We start from the raw sequence: 19773 nt of genomic DNA on the forward strand, positions 1-19773 counted from the left end.
AAGCAACACTGATAAAACCCCAATGTTTGATATAAAAAATACTCACGCCTTACAATTTTCTTTAAAATACTAATTTTAATACGAAAGCACATAATATACAATCTCACTCAATATGAATGAGGTAGATCCATGTCGACTTTTGCTCAATAACTAAAAATAAGGAGCACTTCATGTATATCAACAGTTCTTAAAACTGTTCAGTCGTTCAACCTCAAAATTCTCCAAAGCAAACTCAAAGCTCAGTGCTGAATGTAACATGACTTTCATTATTCAATAAATAGGTCATTCAAGAAGAACGCTCTTCCTATATAAATATTTTCTTCCTCAGATATTCCTTCCAGGCGTCCTGTGTCGAGAGCTCCATAGAGTTCCATTCATAGTGAGGGATCTGTAAATAAAACAAATTATTTCACCGTCTGAGGGTCTTCTGCAATATCACTGATGTTTAGTATGATTCAGTGTTAGACACCACGTGAAATCTTTGTTTCCTCACCTGAACCAAGCGGTATCCCAGAATTTCAAGGTGTCTTTTTCTCATCAGAGCTTCACCTTTCATGCGGTGAGAATTCTTGCAGAAGGTCTTTGCATCAAGGAAGTCCACAGCAACTCTGAGGGATGAGTAGAAACAGAGCGTCAAACATATTTCATTTCTGGGTGGTCACATTATTCATCTTTAGTATTCCAAGTGTTTTCAGATATATCCGTACCGCTGAGCTCCAGGTGGCAGCTCCTCCCTGATGTTCTCCACGGAGCTCCTCCCCCAGTGAACCTTTCCTCTGTCTGAGATCTGCAGTGCTCTCGGCTCGCTGTAAGGCAACGGCTGCAGGTTTCTGTCCAGAATGCATTCAAAGTCTGAGAAGACAAAATAAGGACATATTGAACTTCTGCCCCACGAATATTCGCTCTGTTTGCTATTCACTTCTTCTGAAGCCCATATGATGGACAAATCTGAGCCTGCATTTCCTGTTTCTGTGCGATCTCAAGCCAAGGTTTGTTTACCTTTGACCAAATGGATGTGACACTTCTGCACTTCTAGCGTGCTATATCCTATATTAATACAATCTCACACTACCAGACTGCAAACTGTAGCATACCACTCATACACTGTTTTTACTTTGTGATCGCTTTCTTTTGTCAGAAGACTTTTGCAGAACAGAAGAGAAAAAATGTAAATGAATTTGATCAATCAGTCTTTAATGCTAAGATGGAAAATTGCCCACTATTACTCACCTATGGTGTAAAAATATGGCGTGACAACTGCAACTCGAACACGGTTCATGCCATCGAGAACTTCAACTAGCATTTTGTGGATTTGCTTCTGCGCAGGACTGCCTGAACCACCCCCTAAAAACATTTAAAACAGGAAAATGAAATCATTTAAATGAATTACAGAAATCTTCCTTTTTTAAAAACCCACCTGAAATAGAAAACAGTTTCTCTGTGCATCTATATACCTTTTTTTTGCAACTGCTGGCAGTAGCGCTCATGAAACCACGGCACCTGGAACTCAGGACACTGGAGACACACGGCCCGATTGAGGTCCATGAGGCGCAGTCTGGTGCGGATGTTAAGGACATCAGGAACGACTGTAAGAATTAAGGGGAAGAGTTACATTAGTCCTATTAAACAAGTATAGACTGCTTGAATACTATGCTGCTGATGCATAGAAACAATTATATTTAAATAGTATACTATACAGGATTTTCCTATAAAAAAAAAACAATGTACAGACTCATACAAAAGTAAGTCATGACCCACTAGAAATATGTGGTGGTGTCTGTTTCTCCACAGACCCGGCTCTCTGACTATTTTGTCTTAGTAATTTGTTCGGGACGTTTCTAGGCATCAACCTTTAGTGGTGCGGTGTTGTGTGTAGACCACCAATAATCGTGCAAGGTCGTGATTATTTTAAATGGTATCAAACTAGTTACATTGCTATCTCTCTTCTCTGCTCTCAGTCTGTGTCATGTTTATAGGTAGCTTCAGGTCCGTGTGTCTGTTTGACTGAGGGCGGGGCCGAGCTACACAGGCACACAGAGCAGAAAGCCCAGTGGACAGGATGGAGCCTGTACTTCGGCTGCGTTCACAAAATCTGGATATGAGGCACCTTCATACAGGGTTGTGCATTCTGGTATGTTCTGAGACATTTTACCTTTATCAAAAGTTTTATTTCTGATTCAGTGCTTTGTTCTTGCTTATGATACTCGACCACAGCTGCTCTCTCTCCTTTTTTGCTCTTTGAGTCGGGGAGGAGGGGCCAATTTTTTTCGTGTGCTTACAAACAGTAACCGACAACTCGTACAATTTATAAACCAAGTGGGGACGTACTTTCTAGTTGGGCATCCAGCTTTCCCAGGAAGTCTAAAGTGAAGATTTCTCTGACAATTTCCTCGGGGAAACAGTCAACCAAAGCCAAGCAGTATGCCAAGAAAACCAGCAGATGTGGGTCAAGGGAGCCTACAAACACAAAGACAAGCTTTAAGTGTAAGCTTAAATTAAGAAAAGAAAATGTGTAAACTGATTCACTTACTGATATGAGGAATGACGCGCTCGATACAAATATCATACAGCTCGTCTGCTTGTACAGGATCATAATTCAGGACTGCGAAGGGCAGCAGGATGGCATATATTGCAGAGTGGTGAATCTTTAAAGTCATACAGGAAGAATACAGTTAATATATGTTTAATTACTGCAGACTTACAATACTGTGATGTTTCTTAAAGCACCTTGTCAATGTCTTTAATGACCACACTGGCAATGTGGTCCATCAGGGGAGGGCAGAGGTGACTTATCCTGGTTAAGAGGAGGGTCAGTTCAGGCACATTTGTCCAGTTTATTTGGTCAATCATCCTCTGCAGTGTCCCCATTGTTTCTTCAACCAGCATTTCCTCAAACCACTCTCCTGAAATGAACTTGAGCTCATCCAGCAACAAGTCCAGCCGGTCGGCTGTCTGCAGCCTCTCGTGTCCACAGCGGTTCATGGTCTGCAGCAGACGGACGTACCTACTGGGAGTGTTGTGGCGGTAGGAGGGATCATTACGCACCCACTTGGCGACGGCAAAAGAAATGGTGCTGAGGTCACTAAGACTGCACTGGGTCACCACTGCATCTACCCGCGAGATCACGCACTCCTCAATCCGCGGGCAGGGCAGCATGGACAGAACACGAGTCAACATGGTCACTTCGTAGGGAAAGATGCTGCGCTGCAAAAAGCTGCAAAATAAAGAGTGATCAGTTTATGCTTTATTTAATCAAAGTGTGAAGCAAAATTGACTCCATCTCAAATAAACACTTACTTGAGCAGAATAGTTCTTAGTTTAGTGAAGAGTTCAGGGTTCTGGTATTGCAACAGAAGAAGGGCTTGGGTGATTCTGGCCACCTCCACTGGCCTGTAGACCTGAAGGTGTCTTTGGATTACTGATGCAATTCTGGAAAATTGTAATGAAGTTTTTAGTAATTAAAACATTTTAGAAAATATTTAAGTAGACATTTCAATTTATCAGTAGGTGCTTAAAGGGGGAGGAGAGATAAATACAAAAATACTGTATATGTAACATTATGAAAAAGATTCCCCTTAAGTTAGATTTTTTTAAAGAAGACGTCAACAAGGAATATTCGATCTGTACATCAACATTTTTTTAGCCATTCCTGTGCTGATGTTTATCATTACTTTTCAGCTGACGTATGTGGTAATCTTGAGCTTGAACTGTGATAAATTACCGGCTGATGTATTGGCTCCATTTCTTAGGTGCTATGACAAGGTGTCAGACACTAACATGTTATGCTTGGTAAGACCTTTTTCAGAATAAAGTTTTTTTCTTTTTCCAAACATTGTACACATCTGGTCCATTGCAGATTTTATGTAGGAATATGGTTATTAAACTGAGTTAGGTTTATCTATATTTTACCAACAGCTGAGTGTGAGTATAAGTATATAGTAAAAAGACAGTATTGGGTTCAGTTGTAGTTTTAAAGATTTGTAACCTCAGAAATGTGGACTTAAGATTCAATGTTTGTGGCAATTAACTCACAAATTCAAATTGAATAACTTTGGAGGCCCGATATTTATTAAACTGACCTGCAGATATCCTGTTAAGACAAAGATATGAACTTACTTGTTCAGTAAGCTCAGGTTCCTGCTCTGAATGTCCTCGAGAGCTTCAACTACAGCCACAGCCTGGTGTGCATTGAACTCATCCGCCAACAGGAGGGCAGTGTTCTGCAACCTAAGAGGGATGAAACCACATTGGAGACTTGTGAGACTAAAGAATTACGGTGAAGAGTTAGACCTCCACTGATTATGTTACAAACCTTTCTCTGATCTCCTGACTGGCCATCGGAGCCAGACAGACAAACAGTCTAGTGAAGGAGAAAGGATCGTTGCTTGAATCAAGCAGTTCTGTGAGTCTTTGTTTAACAGCCAGCCTGAAGTCACAGTTGTTGAACTGCAGGGACTGATACAGCCCCATGATGATGCCGATATTTTCTGCATCCAGCATGGGAATGTTGCACAGCAGGATCTTGTTGCACTTCTCCAGCAGAGGACGGTGACTTAGCCTTATGTTGCGCAGGAACTGCACCACTCTCCGCGGGGTGTTATAATTTGAGGCATCCATGGTGTCCAGGAGAATGTCTGTCCTGTTAATGAGGGCATCCCGGAGGCGGGGAGACGCCAGGGACGACACACCGAGCATCAGCGTAGTCAGGATCCTGGGAAAACACAGTCGGAGAGTAAATATACAGTAAGAGGTACTTATATTTGAAGGTATTTGATCTTATGTGACTCATGACCAACCTGGCATCATCAACAGACGACAGCTTCTGATCCACAATATTGGTGATGTGGCCCATTAGAGGACTGTTATGAAGTTGCTGATCACTTAGACAGTTGGTAAACTTGGATAGGGAGGCCATTGAAAATCTGCAAAAATCAACATTAACACCTCATTAGGGCTGAAACAATAAAATGATCAATCCAGAAATCAACAGAAAATTTAACAAAGATGGAAAGCCAAAAATGGCCAAACGTTTACTGGTTTTAGCTTCTCTAATGTGTTTCATATCATTATGTTTTACATGTGTTTGGTTTAGGACTGTTGGCTGGAACAAGACAGTTGAGTTTTTAGCATTCAACAATTAATTGACAAAATCATTTCCTGATTACTAAATAATCACAATCATAGTTGCAGCTCCAGATGTCACTTAGAGCTGCAACAAATAATTGATTAGTTGTCAACAACTGAATTGATCGCCAACCATTTTGATAATGGATTAAGCGGTTTTAGTAATTTTGTAGGGAAGAAAATGTCCAAATTCTGTGATTCCAGCTTCTTAAATGTGATTGTTTTCTGGTTTCTTTACTCCTCTATGACAGTTAACTACTGTGAATATCTTTGGGCTGCAGATGAAACAAGAAATTTGAGGAAGTCATCTCTAGCTTTGGGAAAACCTGATCGACCCTTTTTGCTTTTTTCTGACATTTTATAGACAAAACAAGTAATTGATTAATCAAGAAATGAAATGAATTGTTAGTTGCTCTACATGTCATTAACAAACTGAAAAAACAAAACAATGTAGTGCAATCATACCCGTCTAATCTGAGCCATGCTTCTGAAATCAGGTGCTGAATAAGAGAGTCATGTGGATCCACATTCAACCTAAAAGACAATAAAACAGTATGTTATCATTGCTAAAATTCAATCAGATAACTTAAAGGATAACCCCACCAATTTCACACATTAAAGTGTGTTTACAGGTCTGGAGGAATATGACTGCATATCTATATATATATAAAAAAGTGATATAAAGCCTTTTGTAGCTCCAGAGGAAGCTGCATGTAATCTGATAAATTGCCTCCAGTGATGTCAATCAGTGACTTAGTTGCATTGTGGGTAAAGTAGGTGCCAATGAGTGACATCACTGGAAGCGATACATTAGACCTGTCAACACACTTAATGTGTAAAATTGGTGGAGTCGGTCTTTAAACTGATTGTGTCTGTATCTTAATGTACCTGAGGAAACTGTATAGCATGTCGACCAACACAAAATCATCCATAAGAGCAATTTTGTTCTCCGCCAAAACCCGCAGAGTCAAGAACTGCGGGTGGCTCTTGATGAGATCTACAGTCCGGAGTAGTTGTGGCTTCTCTTTCTGAAACTGCCACAGCATCCCCACGGCACAGCTGACATGGTTCACTGTGAGCTTGGCCTTGTTCTTGTCCACCACGTCAAACAGCTGGTCTTCAGCTGAGCAGACCCTCAGCTTGTCCAGGACCTGGTCTCGGTTCACTGTGCCCCCATGTAGGAGCCTCCGGAGAGAGGAGGTGACACACCGGAGCCGAAACATCACCACAGATCCTCAGCTCAAATTAAGTATACACTGGGGCCTTCATTGTTCCAGCAGTGTCCACTGTCCACCTCAATGTCAAAGCAACAGGTAGGCTCAGTCGGCTGAGATCACATCCACTACACTGCAGTCTGGGTGGTGATAGATGCTTGGTGCTAAATGAGGGACCTGTGTCAACTGAACAAAAAGCACAAAAAAGAAAAACATTATTCCAACTTGTATCACAATGTCTTCATTAAACCAAGTTCAGTTTTAACTGTATATAGAAAAACACTTGCATGACAGTGAAGTGAGGTAGTTGTGACATGCTGACCTCAGGTTCAGATGGTTTCATCTCTCAGACAGCGGCATTCACAGATTTCATGACTTTCCTTCAGTGCACCTGAGGTAAGCTAATAGTGGCTAAGTTCAGTATGCTAACGCGACGCTCACGTGGATAGAGTGACAATCACCTAAAATGACTGACACCCTGGATTACACCTGCTAGCCGGATTCTTAGCTAGTTTTCCACAGATTATAGCGACTCAAACTATATAAAGCTTATACAAATACAATACTGTCATTAAAATCTCCCATTCAAAGTCAAAATTACCCTGCATGTGTGCTATAATGTTTCACTTCCGTAGCCAGTGATGTAAGTAAAATGGGGATTTTGTAACCCTGGGTTTTGGCTTTCAGGCAGCAGCTCATGCGCAAGGACTACCATACGCATTTAAAATGTTCAAATGTTTTTTTTAAAATGTTGTTTAGTCCCAGCAAGACATTTTACTACTCTAGACAGACAGAAGACAATCATTAAACATGCAACCCACAATTCAAAAACAGGGAAATATACAGCCATACTATTCTCCATTGGGTGAGGTCACAAATGTGGCAAAATTGGCATGTGAGGTCAAATCGAGTTATTCCATTTCGCCACTTGGATTTTAATAAACATAGATGAACACCTCATTGAATCATTAACTGGACTGAATGTGGATGATTTAAGCAGCCTGGCCGACACTGCACAGCCTGACAGGCCTGATTCAGGGCACAACTCACACAAAGATTTCCCAGCTACGCGCCCCGCTGCGTTGACTGGCGCACGGTTCTAGAAATACATTGACGTCCCCGCCGCGCCATCTTTAGAAAACAGTCAGTCCAGTACTGAATGAAACTTAATTTACGTCGTTTGTGAGACCCGCTCGCTGTATGGAGTGATATCTTCGGGTACCCAGGTGATGTGATTTTGCATTAACCACGTCTTAACGATATTATGTGTGCAGTTAATGTGAAATTGTGTGTTTTACGTGATGTAGAATAAGCCCTCTAACGCTACGTGATGTCTGCCCGAGGATGAACTAGCTAATGCTAACCATTAGCAAGCAGGCCTAGCGTTAGATAGATGCTACGGGTGACCGTGTATCTACGTGAAACCGTAACGATACAACCCAGACTGGTGAGTGTGTGAAGAGGGGCATTTGTGATTATTAACTTACACATGAAACTTACCTTCGCAGTTGGCTCCACAGGTCAAGTGGGAAACGCGTTGCTAGTTAGCTAATGCTAGCTTGCGAGTCATAAAACAAACGGACATTAGCGTTAGCTAGTCTAATTTGCATATAACCTCGTCAGTGACGTTCGTCTTATTAATATGATAACCTGTCAGTGATCTGAAAACATTTGTAGTCAACACGTTTATTATTTATCTTGCAATATCTCGTTATTAATAGCATTTAAAGCCGTCGTTGAACTGGTTATGCCATGTAGGTGTGCAGGATATTCGAGCTAAACCCCCTTTTAAATGACATCCTGCTGGCATCAAGTCATCAAGCTTTCTTGACATTCATCTTTGTGTTATCTATGTTTCTCTCCTCCAGGTGTTTGATCAGTAGAGGTGATCATGGGGATCAAGGTTCAGCGTGCTCGCTGCTTCCTTGACATCGGAATCAGTAATGTGCTCGGTAAGACAGAAACCTCTGATGCCCTCACTTAGTTGTTAGTTTATTAGATGATTGTTGATCAAATCAGTGCAGTCCAATACGAAAGCCATGCAACAAATGCCCCCAATTAATGTTATACAGATCCGTCTTCGTTGAAACTATTTTAGAGAGGTGTTGGTTAAACTGCAAAGTAATTTCAGAGGATATAGTTTGTGTTGCTGTTGTGTTAATTTAATGCAATACATTTTATCTGCACCGCAAACTACAGAATATTCATAAAGTTGCATCAGCACCATTCGTGTAGGGTTTCAGTTGGACACCTTGCAAGGATGTTGTATCAGACTGCATTGATTTTAGCTAGACATACCCAATGAACTGACAAGTGAGGGTAATTTATTATAACAATAAAGAAAATTAAGTAACAATACTCTTTCTTCAGTCGGCAGAGTTGTGGTGGAGCTCTTCTCAGACATCTGTCCCAAAACTTGTGAAAACTTCAGATGTCTCTGCACAGGTGAAAACTCTTATTTTCTCCACAAGAATATGTAAAAACTTTCCATGACGCGGTTTTCAACACTGATTCGTACTTTGGTTTTATTCAGGTGAGAAAGGCATCGGCAAAGGAACTCAGAAACCCCTGCACTACAAAGGATGTCTCTTCCATCGGATTGTGAAAGACTTCATGATTCAAGGAGGAGACTTCAGTGAAGGTGAGTTCATAAAAAGTTAATGGTTGTCAATGATTTACGTAGCTTAGCACTGGTAGACAAGTCCAAATATGGTCCATTTCAAAGAAGGGGAGGATATAGTTTCTTACTGTGTCTGTCCGTGTAATTAGCATCAGAAATCTGTCAGTTTTTACCTGCTACGTATGCAGATGGTGTCACCATTTAATAATGAAAGCATCAACTAAAGTGTAACATCAATCCAACCCATTCTATTTGAATAACCACTAATCAACAGATGTTTTATATGACAGTAAATATGTCTTTCCTCCTTGCTTATGTTTTATTTATTCTCTGACATCGTAGGTAACGGAAGAGGAGGCGAATCCATCTATGGAGGCTTTTTTGAAGGTAAAGAGGCCACTGTCAGAGCTGTCACTTGTTATCCAAACCGACGTTGGCTTCAAGATGGCAGTACAATCTTCTCCTTTTCCCCCAGATGAAAGCTTTGCAATTAAACACAACAAGGAGTACCTGCTGTCTATGGCCAATCGGGGCAAAGATACAAATGGATCACAGTTTTTCATGTAAGCACTGTTTATTACTGTATATTATAGATTTGATGCTATTATATGCTATTATTGGATCATTTTGTAGCCATACAAATATTAATAATTCTTTTTTCTGCTGTGAACCTTCAGAACAACAAAGCCCTCGCCACATCTGGATGGGTAAGTGCTGCTTGATTGCATCTGAAATTCTTACCAATTTAATGTACACACAATATATTTTGCTTGGCCTGAATCAACATAGATAAATCACTTCTTTGTTTTCTCAGTGTCCATGTGGTTTTTGGTCATGTGATTTCCGGCCAAGAGGTTGTTCAAACTATGGAGAACCAGAAAACGGACCCTAACAGCAGGCCGTATGCTGATGTGAAAGTGATGAACTGTGGAGAGCTCGTCCCAAAATCTAAAGGTTTGTTTGTGTGGAAGCATTTTCAGTCCTCCAGATTAGATTGTATATAGGCGTGCATCTGACAGACTCTTAAATGTTTGCAGCAAAAAAAGATGAAAAAAAGAAAGAGCGAGCATCTTCCAGCTCCAGCAGCAGCTCCAGCGACTCTGAGAGCTCATCAGAATCCTCCTCTGATTCTGAAGAATCGGAGAAGGAATCAAAGAAGAAGAAAAAGAAGGCAAAAAAGCTGAAAAAGAAAAAGAAGAAGAAGGAAAAGAAAAGGTACCTAATTTAATATCACACTTAACCCACCTAAAGCATATACAGTAACTAGTCCTTTATTCTGAGCTGCTATGCTTCCCTAGGTCAGAGGCTGAAAGTGCTGAAGAAAAAGAGCAAGAGGAGGTGGTTACATCTACTGTACGTCCTGAAGAAATCCCACCCATCCCAGAGAATCGATTCCTCATGAGGAGGAGCCCCCAGGCGGTCCAGAAGTCAAACGAGGAGGCTGAAAAGGATCCGCGAAATAAGGAGGAAAGGCCAAGAGAGAGGTTAGTTTGAATGAAAAGCAGCTGTCATGTCAAACATCGAAAACATTTTCTGTTAATTTCATGCTTTGTTTCTGTTTTTTTCTCTCTAGTACTGGCACAACATATAATTCTCAGTCATCATATCACAGAAGACTGGTGATGACACGATCTGGGAGGAAGATAAAAGGCAGGGGTCCAAGGGTAGGTGCACATTGCGTTTAATTAGATTGGAATACTTGAAGTTGCTCACATAAAGCAGTGACACATAAAATTACATTTTAACATTTAAACATGGTTTGATTGCAGACTTAATAGTTCCAGTCAGTAAGTGCTTTGTTGTTTCTCCCATCCAGTGGTACCGGACTCCGTCACGCTCTCGTTCAAGATCGAGAGATCGCTTTCGGCGTAGTGAAACTCCTCCACGCTGGCGTCAGGAGATGCACCGTCAGAGGATGAGGGCAGTCACTGGAGAGCGCTGGATTAAGGGTGACAAGTAAGATAACCTCATTTTGACTTATAAGAAATACAATTTATAGTCAATGTGTGGTCTTCTATAGCCGTCATGTAGCTCCATAATGTCTCCTGGTGTCAATTGTTATCTTCTGTTGGTGATATTTACTCTACACTTAATTTCACAGAGGTGACATGAATGATGACAAGGGTGATGCTGCTAAAGCTCCGAGAAGAGAGAGGCGCACCTCTGAAAACCCAGCAGAGGGTAAAAAAGACAAGAAAACTCGGTCACGTAGATCCAAAAGCAAAGAAGAGGACACTGGCGAGAAGGATGAGAAGCATAGTAAACACAAGGCAAAGAAAAGGGATACATCTCAAAGCCGCAGTAAAAGCAGAGACAAGAGGAGGAGGTCAAAAAGCCGAGAGAAGGATCACAAGCATAAAAGTGATGACAGAAGAGGTCGCTCAAAGAGCAAAGATCGAGATGCTAAAAAGAAAGAAAAGGAGTCTGAATCTGATCATAGCAAAGATAGAAATAAAGGTCAAGAGTCTGATAAAAAGCATAGGGAAGACGCCAAAGGAAGAAATGGTGAGAGAACTAGGACAAAGTCACGAAGCAAGGAAAGAACAACCACAAAAGATGGGCACAGATCTGGTAGCAGGAACAGGGATAGGAGTAGACCTGCAGCGTCAAAAGACAAAGAAGAAAGACGAGAAAAAGAGAGAGAGAGGGGTAGAGAGCGCAGCAAGAGTCAGGACAGACGACACAACAGTGAAAGAGAGAATAAGAAGCGAGGAACATCGAGGGATAAGGACCGCCGAACAAGAAGTCCAGACAGAAACAAGCCGAGAGACTCGCACAGAAGCAGGCGCTCCAGAAGCAAGAGCAACAAGAGAGACCACAGCAAAGATCGGTCGTCTCATAGGAAGGACAGAGACAGAGACACTGCCAACCAAAGGAGAAGACGCAGCAGCAGCTCGGAGAGCGATAGAGACAAGAAGAGGAAGAGTCAGAAGAGCCCAGATTCCAGACGGAGCAGAGGGAATAGTACCTCCAAGTCCAAAGACAGACGAAGTCTGTCTAAACCAAGACCAGATAGTACGAAAGGCAGAGACAGAAACGACAGCAAGAGGAATAAATCGAGCTCTAGTTCCAGCTCTGACAGTGACTGACCACATCCTAAAGGAGTAGATTGGGGAGCTTTGAAGTCCCTATTTTATACCCACTATACGTGTAGTGTGCAACACCAGCTTTCCATTTAAAGAAGGACTTATTCACATTCCTCATTCAGTGCAAAAAACTCAGCCAAAGCTAACGTGATATAAAAGTCTAAGTGAAAAACTGTGAAATTGCAACAGATGCTAGAAAAGAGAAATGGCAGCAGTGACAGACTTGTAGCATCATGTGAGCTTTGGCTAAAATTCAATTTGTCACTGAATGGAAGTTGTGTATTTGTCCCCCTTTAAGTGTGTTACACTGTTGATGGGGAGCTGAGGCTGCATGGTCGGTTTAGAAAAAGGAGAAGACTTTCTTTTAATTGTACACGACCAGTGAAAGAGGAAGTCAGTTTGAAGGCTGTTTTTTATTTCTTGTGGATTCTTTTGTAAATTATATTTTGGCTTTACAAAAGTTAACCTTTCAGACTGTTTGTAAAAAGCAGATTCAAGATTTTACTGCAACAAGGATCCTTCAAGTGTCTTTATTTTCCCCACAAGGACATTTTCTCCTTAAATTTGATTTGATGTCATTAAACACAGTTGTAAGGACCGTCTCTGAGTTTGGCAAATGTCTGATGTTTACCTGTCAACTTATTTTTTACTACAGCAATCAAACTGAAAGTGAACATTGATAATTTCTTGCATGCTGATCCCTGCCATAATTAGATAAAGTATGTACTTTTTTAATGTACATCCACAACGTTTTACTGTAATCTTATTTGTTAGCCAGTTTTGAGATACCTCTGGTTTGTTTTGTTTTTTGGATGGCTCATGTGTCAATGTCATGCTGTAAGTACAACATAAAATCAATTTGTATAAATTGTGTTTTGTGCAAGTTGGTTTTAAAAACTCGACTGCCATGTAGAACGAATTAAAAGGCTCAACTTTGATTTTAATCAGTTGTTTTAATATTTTGTAATTGCCGTCACAACATACAATCATATCTGTTCGAGGCCCAAACATTAGCATCCAAAAACAGAGCAATAATAAAAGCAGTGATAAAAGGAAATTCACACAGAACTGTTTACATTTTGTCATCCACTTTCAGGTTCAGTCAACTGCTGTGTGATTAGTTCATAGTTCAGCCAATGTTTAGCTGATGGACAACATTCACAAAACATGTAATGATGAGTACTGACACTGCTTAAATAAAAAAAAGGAACATAAATGGCTAAAATAAATTTTATGCAATTAAATAAACACCAAGTTGATATTAAGTAAACGTAGGCATAAACTAAATACTAATACTAAATATATACTTTATTTATTTTTGAATTGACGTTTGTGTTTATTTACCTCTATTAATCCTTCTATTTATTTACTTTACTGAATTTACCATTTTATATATTTATCTATTTTAATTGCATTAATTTACTTAGTTATTTCTGTATTCAGTTCTGTACGCCTTTCCCCTTGCATTCTGCAATACATAAATATGTAAATAGGCACATTCATTAAAATATTAAACAAACAAATGGATTAAATAATGGAACCAAAACAAAAGTGAAGAAGAAAAAATACAGAAACAATTTAAAACAGAAATATCAATTTATGTTACATTTTATAAATTGCCTACATTTGTTTTTAATATTTTTTGGTGTACTTTTTGGAATATTTACTTTTCTTTTGAAACCCATTTTCCATTTATTTTTAGTCCTCCATAGGGAATCTATTTTCAAACAAAAATATTTTTTGGGTGTTCGCAGCCCAGTTGAATTTCATTACAAAATTTATAAATGATAACAGTGTGTAATAAGCGGTAGAGCATTGTGACTTCATCATTGCGCAAATGTTGTGAGAATGTTGTGTAAAGCTACTTAACATCATGTATTTAACCAACACTGTGTAAAACATCCCTGCACATGTTTTTCTTTCCAAAATCACTCACTCACAAATCATTTACTATATAGATTTATTATATAATGTACAGTGAACATTATGCACCACAAAGTGCCCTCAAAAATTTCATCAATGGGACAAAATAGTGAGGAGAGTGAGAGGGCATGCAATAACAAGTCCAAGGGTGCACATATATCAGGATTGTTTAGTTTAGGTCACTGTCTTAAATATGCAGCAACATGGTCACAACACTGCACCTGTAAGCTATGACGCAGGATAGTTTCAATAGTGTCCAAAAACCCAATTTGCTATTCACTATTTAGTGTCTATCAGGCCTATATGTGGAGTAGTGGGGTGATTTCATATACAGCCTTTGTCAAAATATTTATATTTTATTCTTTTATGACTAAAACATTAAATTTAGGGGAATAACCAATTAGTTGCGAGGGACCTATCACCATGTAAATCCAATTCGCTTCTTTGCTTCTTGAATATCTACAGCCTCATGACGCTTTTTAATGTCCTGCGTAGTGCCAGAGACATATTTGGGCATCTGAGCACCAGTTCGGTCCTGAACAAGGTAGACGGGCTTGACTCCACTAGAAACAAGACCAAATCCTCCACAGATCCCTTCCCTCATAGCTCTGCAGAGTGGAAACACATTTTGCTGAGCCTCTGCTGCTGCACTGATGACTTGCTGTGAATACTGTTGAAACTGCTTCTCATCTTCAACCATTAGTTCTGTGTTCTTTTCTTCAAACTCATCTTCCTCTCTTCTCAGCTGCTGGTTCCTGGCACTTTGCTCGGCCTATATTTGAGAGAAAAAGATTAACGACAAGCGAGTTTAATACCACAACTACAACCAAACCATAATTGTTATTGTAAATGTGGGGGAAGTGATTTTAACATTACCATTTGTTTGGCGTTGAAGTCTTGTAGTTTTCTCAAATCGTCTTTGATCTGCTGAGTCTTCAGTTGTTGTTTCTCAGAAAACATCCTGTCAGCCTCCCTCTTAGCCTGAAGTGAGTCTTGGTTGTTCTGTTTCTCTTCTTTGTCCCTCTGCTCCTTTTCTTGTCTCTGATGAAGCACAGTTTTTATTACAGGTGTGATAAATGTCATTTGGCTGCGGCTGGATTAACAAAACAATTTTAAACCCCACATAAATGACCAAGAATCTTTTAAGAAGCTACAAGGGACTTTCTTTTTCTTGTTGTTGTTTCTGTTTTTATTCTGGCACCCCCTGTGGACAAAAACTGTATTGTTTCAAGTGCCTGCTGTGGTAAAGAGCTAAATCTTGTTAGCACTCACTTTTGTTTTGAAAGCGAGTAAAAGAAAGTTTTTTTAATAAACACAGATGTTTTGCAGAATCCATGAAGACAAGGTAATAAATCTATTTGTGCCTACATAACATAACAAACTTTAATATGATGATTTAGAAACTAAGTACACTTTGTTTCAGTGCCGTACCACCAGACTACGGAGCAGCTTCTGTCCTCAGGCTCAGGCCTCAATTCATCCTCAGCACTCCACCATAAAAAACAGTTTAATTTTATGAATTATCCGAGCCCATTGAAGGCACATTTATGCTAAACATTAGTTATGTATACAGACACAACCCCCTGTCTATACTCTGTGTTAATTTTGTCTGTTTTTGTGCAAGTTATCTGAAAGCTTATTGATGCGGACAAAACGGAGAAGAACGACCAGAAATTGTGGAGGGCAGTGTAGCCAGCAGTTCAAGCAACGCATCAAAGAAGTTTGAACAATGGTAGACATCAGAAACTAATGGAAATGACATCATCATCAATTTCTGTCAGTTACGGCAGTTACGGTTACATCGTTTGAGATGGAGGTATCTATTCTCATTCATAAAGAGGGCATACATTTGAGTAACTATATAGAAATAGCCAGTCTTCTCACTGATGGTCTTGTCTGCTTATATATAGAAATCGTATAGAGGATATCAGTATTAAACTGAGACCATTTCATAACCAGTTAAAAGTTCCTTGACGCATGTTCAAGTAACTTTTCTTTTGAACGCAGCTGGACTTGCCTTACCATCATTTCTCTGTGTGCAGTGATGGACTTCAACATGGTGTCCTTCTTCTCCTCCTCCTCCCACTGCTGTTGTGCCTGTTTTGCGTCCCGCTCAGCAACAGCCTTTGCAATCCTCTGCTCCTCATTGACGGTCTGCTGCTGCTGTGTGACTGTCAGTTTGCTCATGATCCTCTCCGTGTGCTCCTGGGCCTCTCTGAAGAGTTAAACGACGCACTGGTGATAACCAGGGACTCACTGCTACTGTATGCTTGAGATGTATTCATTGTTCGGTTGGTTCTTACCTGAGCAATTCTTTTTCTCTGTCTTTCCGTAACTTCATCATTTTCTGTTTTGCAGCCAGAAAACATTTCCTTTGCTCCTCCTCTGCCTCCTGTTTTTGTGCGTCTGTCGCCCTCACAAGGTCCCTGTTGCTCAGATGTTCCTGTGAATATAGAGAAAACAATCATAAACGTGTGTTTTATAGATTAAGAACACCAATACTAGATAATCTGTGACCCTACCTGGTGAGCTTGCATAAGGTTTCTCTTCTCCTTCGCTTGACTTTCTTGCTTCATCCGTTGCTCCCACTGATAGAGCTCTTGCAGACGCTGGGCTTCCTCTCCGTCGTTTTTGTCCTCTACCTTCAGTTGCTCTCTCACCTTCTCGTTTTCCTTGATCCTAAAGAAAAGGAATGGTATGATTCGTATTAAGCACAAGACTTTTACTCAGACCTTCGTTTCTGTTTCTTATTGAAATGTATCTTCACTTTAAAATAGGATTCATATTCTAATGCAATTTTACTACATTTTAGACATAATAAAACAGTAATTTAATACCTTTGAAACAGAGAGCACCATCATGTATACAACTCAGTGAAAAACCCTGACATCCGGTGTATCTGCAGCTGGTTCTTGGGTATGATTTAAGACTTACTGTTGCTTCAGGTCCTCAACAACAGCCTGTCTTTCAAGCTTTTTCTGAAGCGCTTTCTCCTCCTCCTGTCTCAAGGCTTCCTCCTCCCTGGTTTTCACAATTTTACAGAAGTCTTTATCCACATCTTTCGATGCACTCTTCATTCTTTGCTTCAGCTCAATCTGAATCTCCCTCTCCTTCTGCACCTCTGCCAGCAGGAGCCCACTCTGTGAAAGTATCATTGTTTATGCTAAAACATCAACAAATAGCCAAACATGTACAAGTGACACAATAATTCTCAAGTGATACCAACATGTAATCCTCTAACACGGTCAGTTTGATAAAACAACTGAGTCTTGGCTTTTTCAATGGCCTCTTTCCGCTTCTGCTCCTGATATTTGGCCTCTTCTCTATCAATCGCTTTCCTTTTCTCCTCCTCAAGCTCGTCCCGAATCTTCTTTGCCTCAAGCTTCTTTTGCCTTTGACCCTTTGATAAATGTAAACATACAGTATGTTAAGCTCACAAGCACATCTAAATGTAATAAAGCCAATTAAATCTGAGAAAATCCCTGTAGAGACAACTTACAGCGATGGTATTGGACCACAGTTTCACCACCTCCTTAGATTGCTGGTGAAGGGCCTCTCTCTGTTTCCCCGCCTCTCTCATACTCTCCTCGTCTTTTTTAACGTTGTTCAGTTCATCTTGAATCCTCAGCCATTCAGCCTTGGTTAAAACAGTGATTTGTCGGAGGTCCGGTGGTTGGATCATCCTGCTGGCTTCCTCAGCTGAAGACACAATTGTAAAAATAAAAAAAAACAGGAAATAAACTGAAGAAGACCTCCTGTCAGTCAGACACTACATCTAGAGTATGGTTTATTTAAGGGGCCTGAAAATGTCTGGATTAATAATGCTTTTTTGTTATGGTATGCATATGTATTTCTTCCATGATGGAAGGGACAGTAGTCGCTGTGTGCCAAACAAAGGTTGATAAGTGTTTCTATGAGCAGGGCTGTAGCTGCCATGGAGGGATCGTGACAATCCACAGGAGTTTTTGGTATAGACAAAAGTTTCTTCATGGGGTGAGGTTGCACTGGGGGATTTGGATTCGGTATTTCTAAAATCCTGGCTAAAATAAATGCAAAAGTAATAATGTACAGTATTTTTTTTTTTTTTTTTTAAATGGTTACAGGTTTGCGCTTGACATTGGACGGATGCATAAAACTAAAACAACCGGGTGTATCACATGTTTTCAAAGCCACTCTTACTAAACAATGTTCAATGTTACGTTACAGAGTTCCAAGACTGCTGTTGTTACTATTAAAAACTAAGCTAGCTTAAAGCAGCTAGCTTCCCTTCAGTGAGGTTAACCTAAAACTCTGATCCTTTAGCTCTCACCTCTCTTACTGGAGCCTCTTCGTCGGCCGTACTGAACCACTGATGCCATTTGTATTCGATATATCACCCAGTAGATAAAGAAACAAATATTACTGCTAAATAAAGCTTGCCAGCGTTAACTCTTCACTAGTTACATACAACTGTCTGAAGGTCCGCGTCTGTTTCCCTGTATCCAGGCAACACTTCAACCAATCCGGAGCCTTTCTGCTGATTGACGACAGGTGGCGCTGTGTGTCCCTGAACTCACTCCACACACCTCAGTTATAACCTGCTTATATGTGGACTCATTAGGTATTTATTTGGTTTGCTGTGGAGCAATAAATGAATGAATTAATAAATTAATTAATTTTATGCCAAACAAAAGTCCTATGTATTTGAGGTCAGTGCAGGTCACAATATTCCAAGCACTTAATTATTTTAGTGAGTGACAGGTGTCTACAAATACAATTTGATTAAAAATATAAGATTATTAGTAGTAGAAGTAGTTGAAGTAGTTTAATTGAAGTATACTTGAGCAAGATACTGGGTCCCAAATTGCTCCTTATTAGCATGGCAGTATGTGTGAATGGGTAAATGTGACAAATATTGTTAAGTGTCAGTGGACTGGAGAAGTGAAGAACTACAAGACCCTTTACCATTTTTGGTTGGTTTGCTACTTTTTCGTTGCACAGAGAGTGGGAGGAATATGGGGGTTTATATGGCACTCTAGCGAGTTAATCCAGGCTCATATGACCAAACTGCACACTCATGTGAACTAAGTGACATGATAACAGCAGACTCCTGTTCGGAGGAAGGGAAACAAGCCCAGCTGACTGACACAGATATACAAAATGGATTTTCATATGGATTATGCAGACAAACAAGTGAGATGTGTTGTAAAATCTCGACGTGAAAGAAGATAAAATGGTTTGGCTGTGATAGATATGTCTGAAAACTGAGCTGACACTGAGATTAAGGGCCTGTCATGTGCAGCATAATGAGTCAGGTGATGAACAGCGTCTGTTTAATTTGGACTGGAAAATGGACTCGCCTGACCTTCTGTTAAAGACAAGACATGGACAATATAAGAACAAGATTGATTTTACTTGAGGCATTAAAATCTTTTCAACATAAACACCTACATTACATTTCATTTCCATAGCTTCACATGGACCTACAGTGTGTCTGTTTGTTGTGATCACATCTCTCCTGTGGTATCACCATAACACATCTTTATAGGATCCATATTTTTATCCATAAGTAATAACAGGATATCTGTTTATTTGTTGTAGGTATTGACTTTACTTAAATATTTCTTAATTATTATTACATTATTTAAATAGTCACTAGCTAGACCAATTTTGCAGATTAGGATTGGACGTATACCAAACATAGTTTGGCAGATATGATGTATTGCTTAAGGCAGTGATGAAATATAACTAAGTATATCTACTCAAGTACCTTACTTAAGTACAGTTTTGAGGTAGTTGTACTTCACTTGAGCATTTCTATTTTCTG

The 19773-nt window shown here is 40.0% G+C and overlaps 3 protein-coding genes across 4 annotated transcripts; 1 reads left to right on the plus strand and 2 right to left on the minus strand.

Moving 5' to 3' along the window:
* Positions 1-55: 55 nt before the first annotated feature.
* Positions 56-6964, minus strand: fastkd1 (FAST kinase domains 1). The gene is made up of 15 exons (XM_084362905.1): positions 6661-6964; positions 6013-6524; positions 5590-5658; positions 4797-4922; positions 4313-4711; positions 4117-4227; positions 3298-3429; positions 2728-3214; positions 2531-2645; positions 2329-2457; positions 1455-1586; positions 1231-1344; positions 708-852; positions 494-608; positions 56-388 (listed from the first exon to the last, which is right to left on the minus strand). The coding sequence occupies exons 2-15, from the start codon at positions 6345-6347 to the stop codon at positions 305-307; spliced, it is 2493 nt and encodes an 830-aa protein (XP_084219031.1). The 5' UTR covers positions 6348-6524; positions 6661-6964; the 3' UTR covers positions 56-304.
* Positions 6965-7434: 470 nt separating this feature from the next.
* ppig (peptidylprolyl isomerase G (cyclophilin G)) lies at positions 7435-12988 on the plus strand. 2 transcript variants are annotated; one of them, XM_084361658.1, is made up of 13 exons: positions 7435-7564; positions 8207-8290; positions 8709-8783; positions 8872-8979; positions 9301-9345; positions 9434-9521; positions 9636-9665; positions 9773-9912; positions 9996-10173; positions 10257-10442; positions 10532-10622; positions 10775-10914; positions 11060-12988. In XM_084361658.1, exons 2-13 carry the CDS (start codon positions 8230-8232, stop codon positions 12045-12047), a joined length of 2130 nt encoding a protein of 709 aa, XP_084217784.1. In that variant the 5' UTR covers positions 7435-7564; positions 8207-8229; the 3' UTR covers positions 12048-12988. The 2 variants fall into 2 exon arrangements, with proteins under 2 accessions (XP_084217784.1, XP_084217785.1); XM_084361659.1 differs by lacking the exon at positions 7435-7564 and adding an exon at positions 7605-7785.
* Positions 12989-13987: 999 nt separating this feature from the next.
* Positions 13988-18452, minus strand: cfap210 (cilia and flagella associated protein 210). Its single transcript, XM_084361660.1, has 9 exons — positions 18277-18452; positions 17467-17666; positions 17194-17367; positions 16902-17107; positions 16490-16646; positions 16271-16410; positions 15990-16182; positions 14844-15008; positions 13988-14739 (listed from the first exon to the last, which is right to left on the minus strand). The coding sequence occupies exons 1-9, from the start codon at positions 18323-18325 to the stop codon at positions 14386-14388; spliced, it is 1638 nt and encodes a 545-aa protein (XP_084217786.1). The 5' UTR covers positions 18326-18452; the 3' UTR covers positions 13988-14385.
* Positions 18453-19773: the final 1321 nt, after the last annotated feature.

The sequence above is a fragment of the Pagrus pagrus genome (genome assembly GCF_965226575.1).
Source record: "Pagrus pagrus genome assembly, chromosome: 9".
Taxonomy (NCBI): domain Eukaryota; kingdom Metazoa; phylum Chordata; class Actinopteri; order Spariformes; family Sparidae; genus Pagrus; species Pagrus pagrus.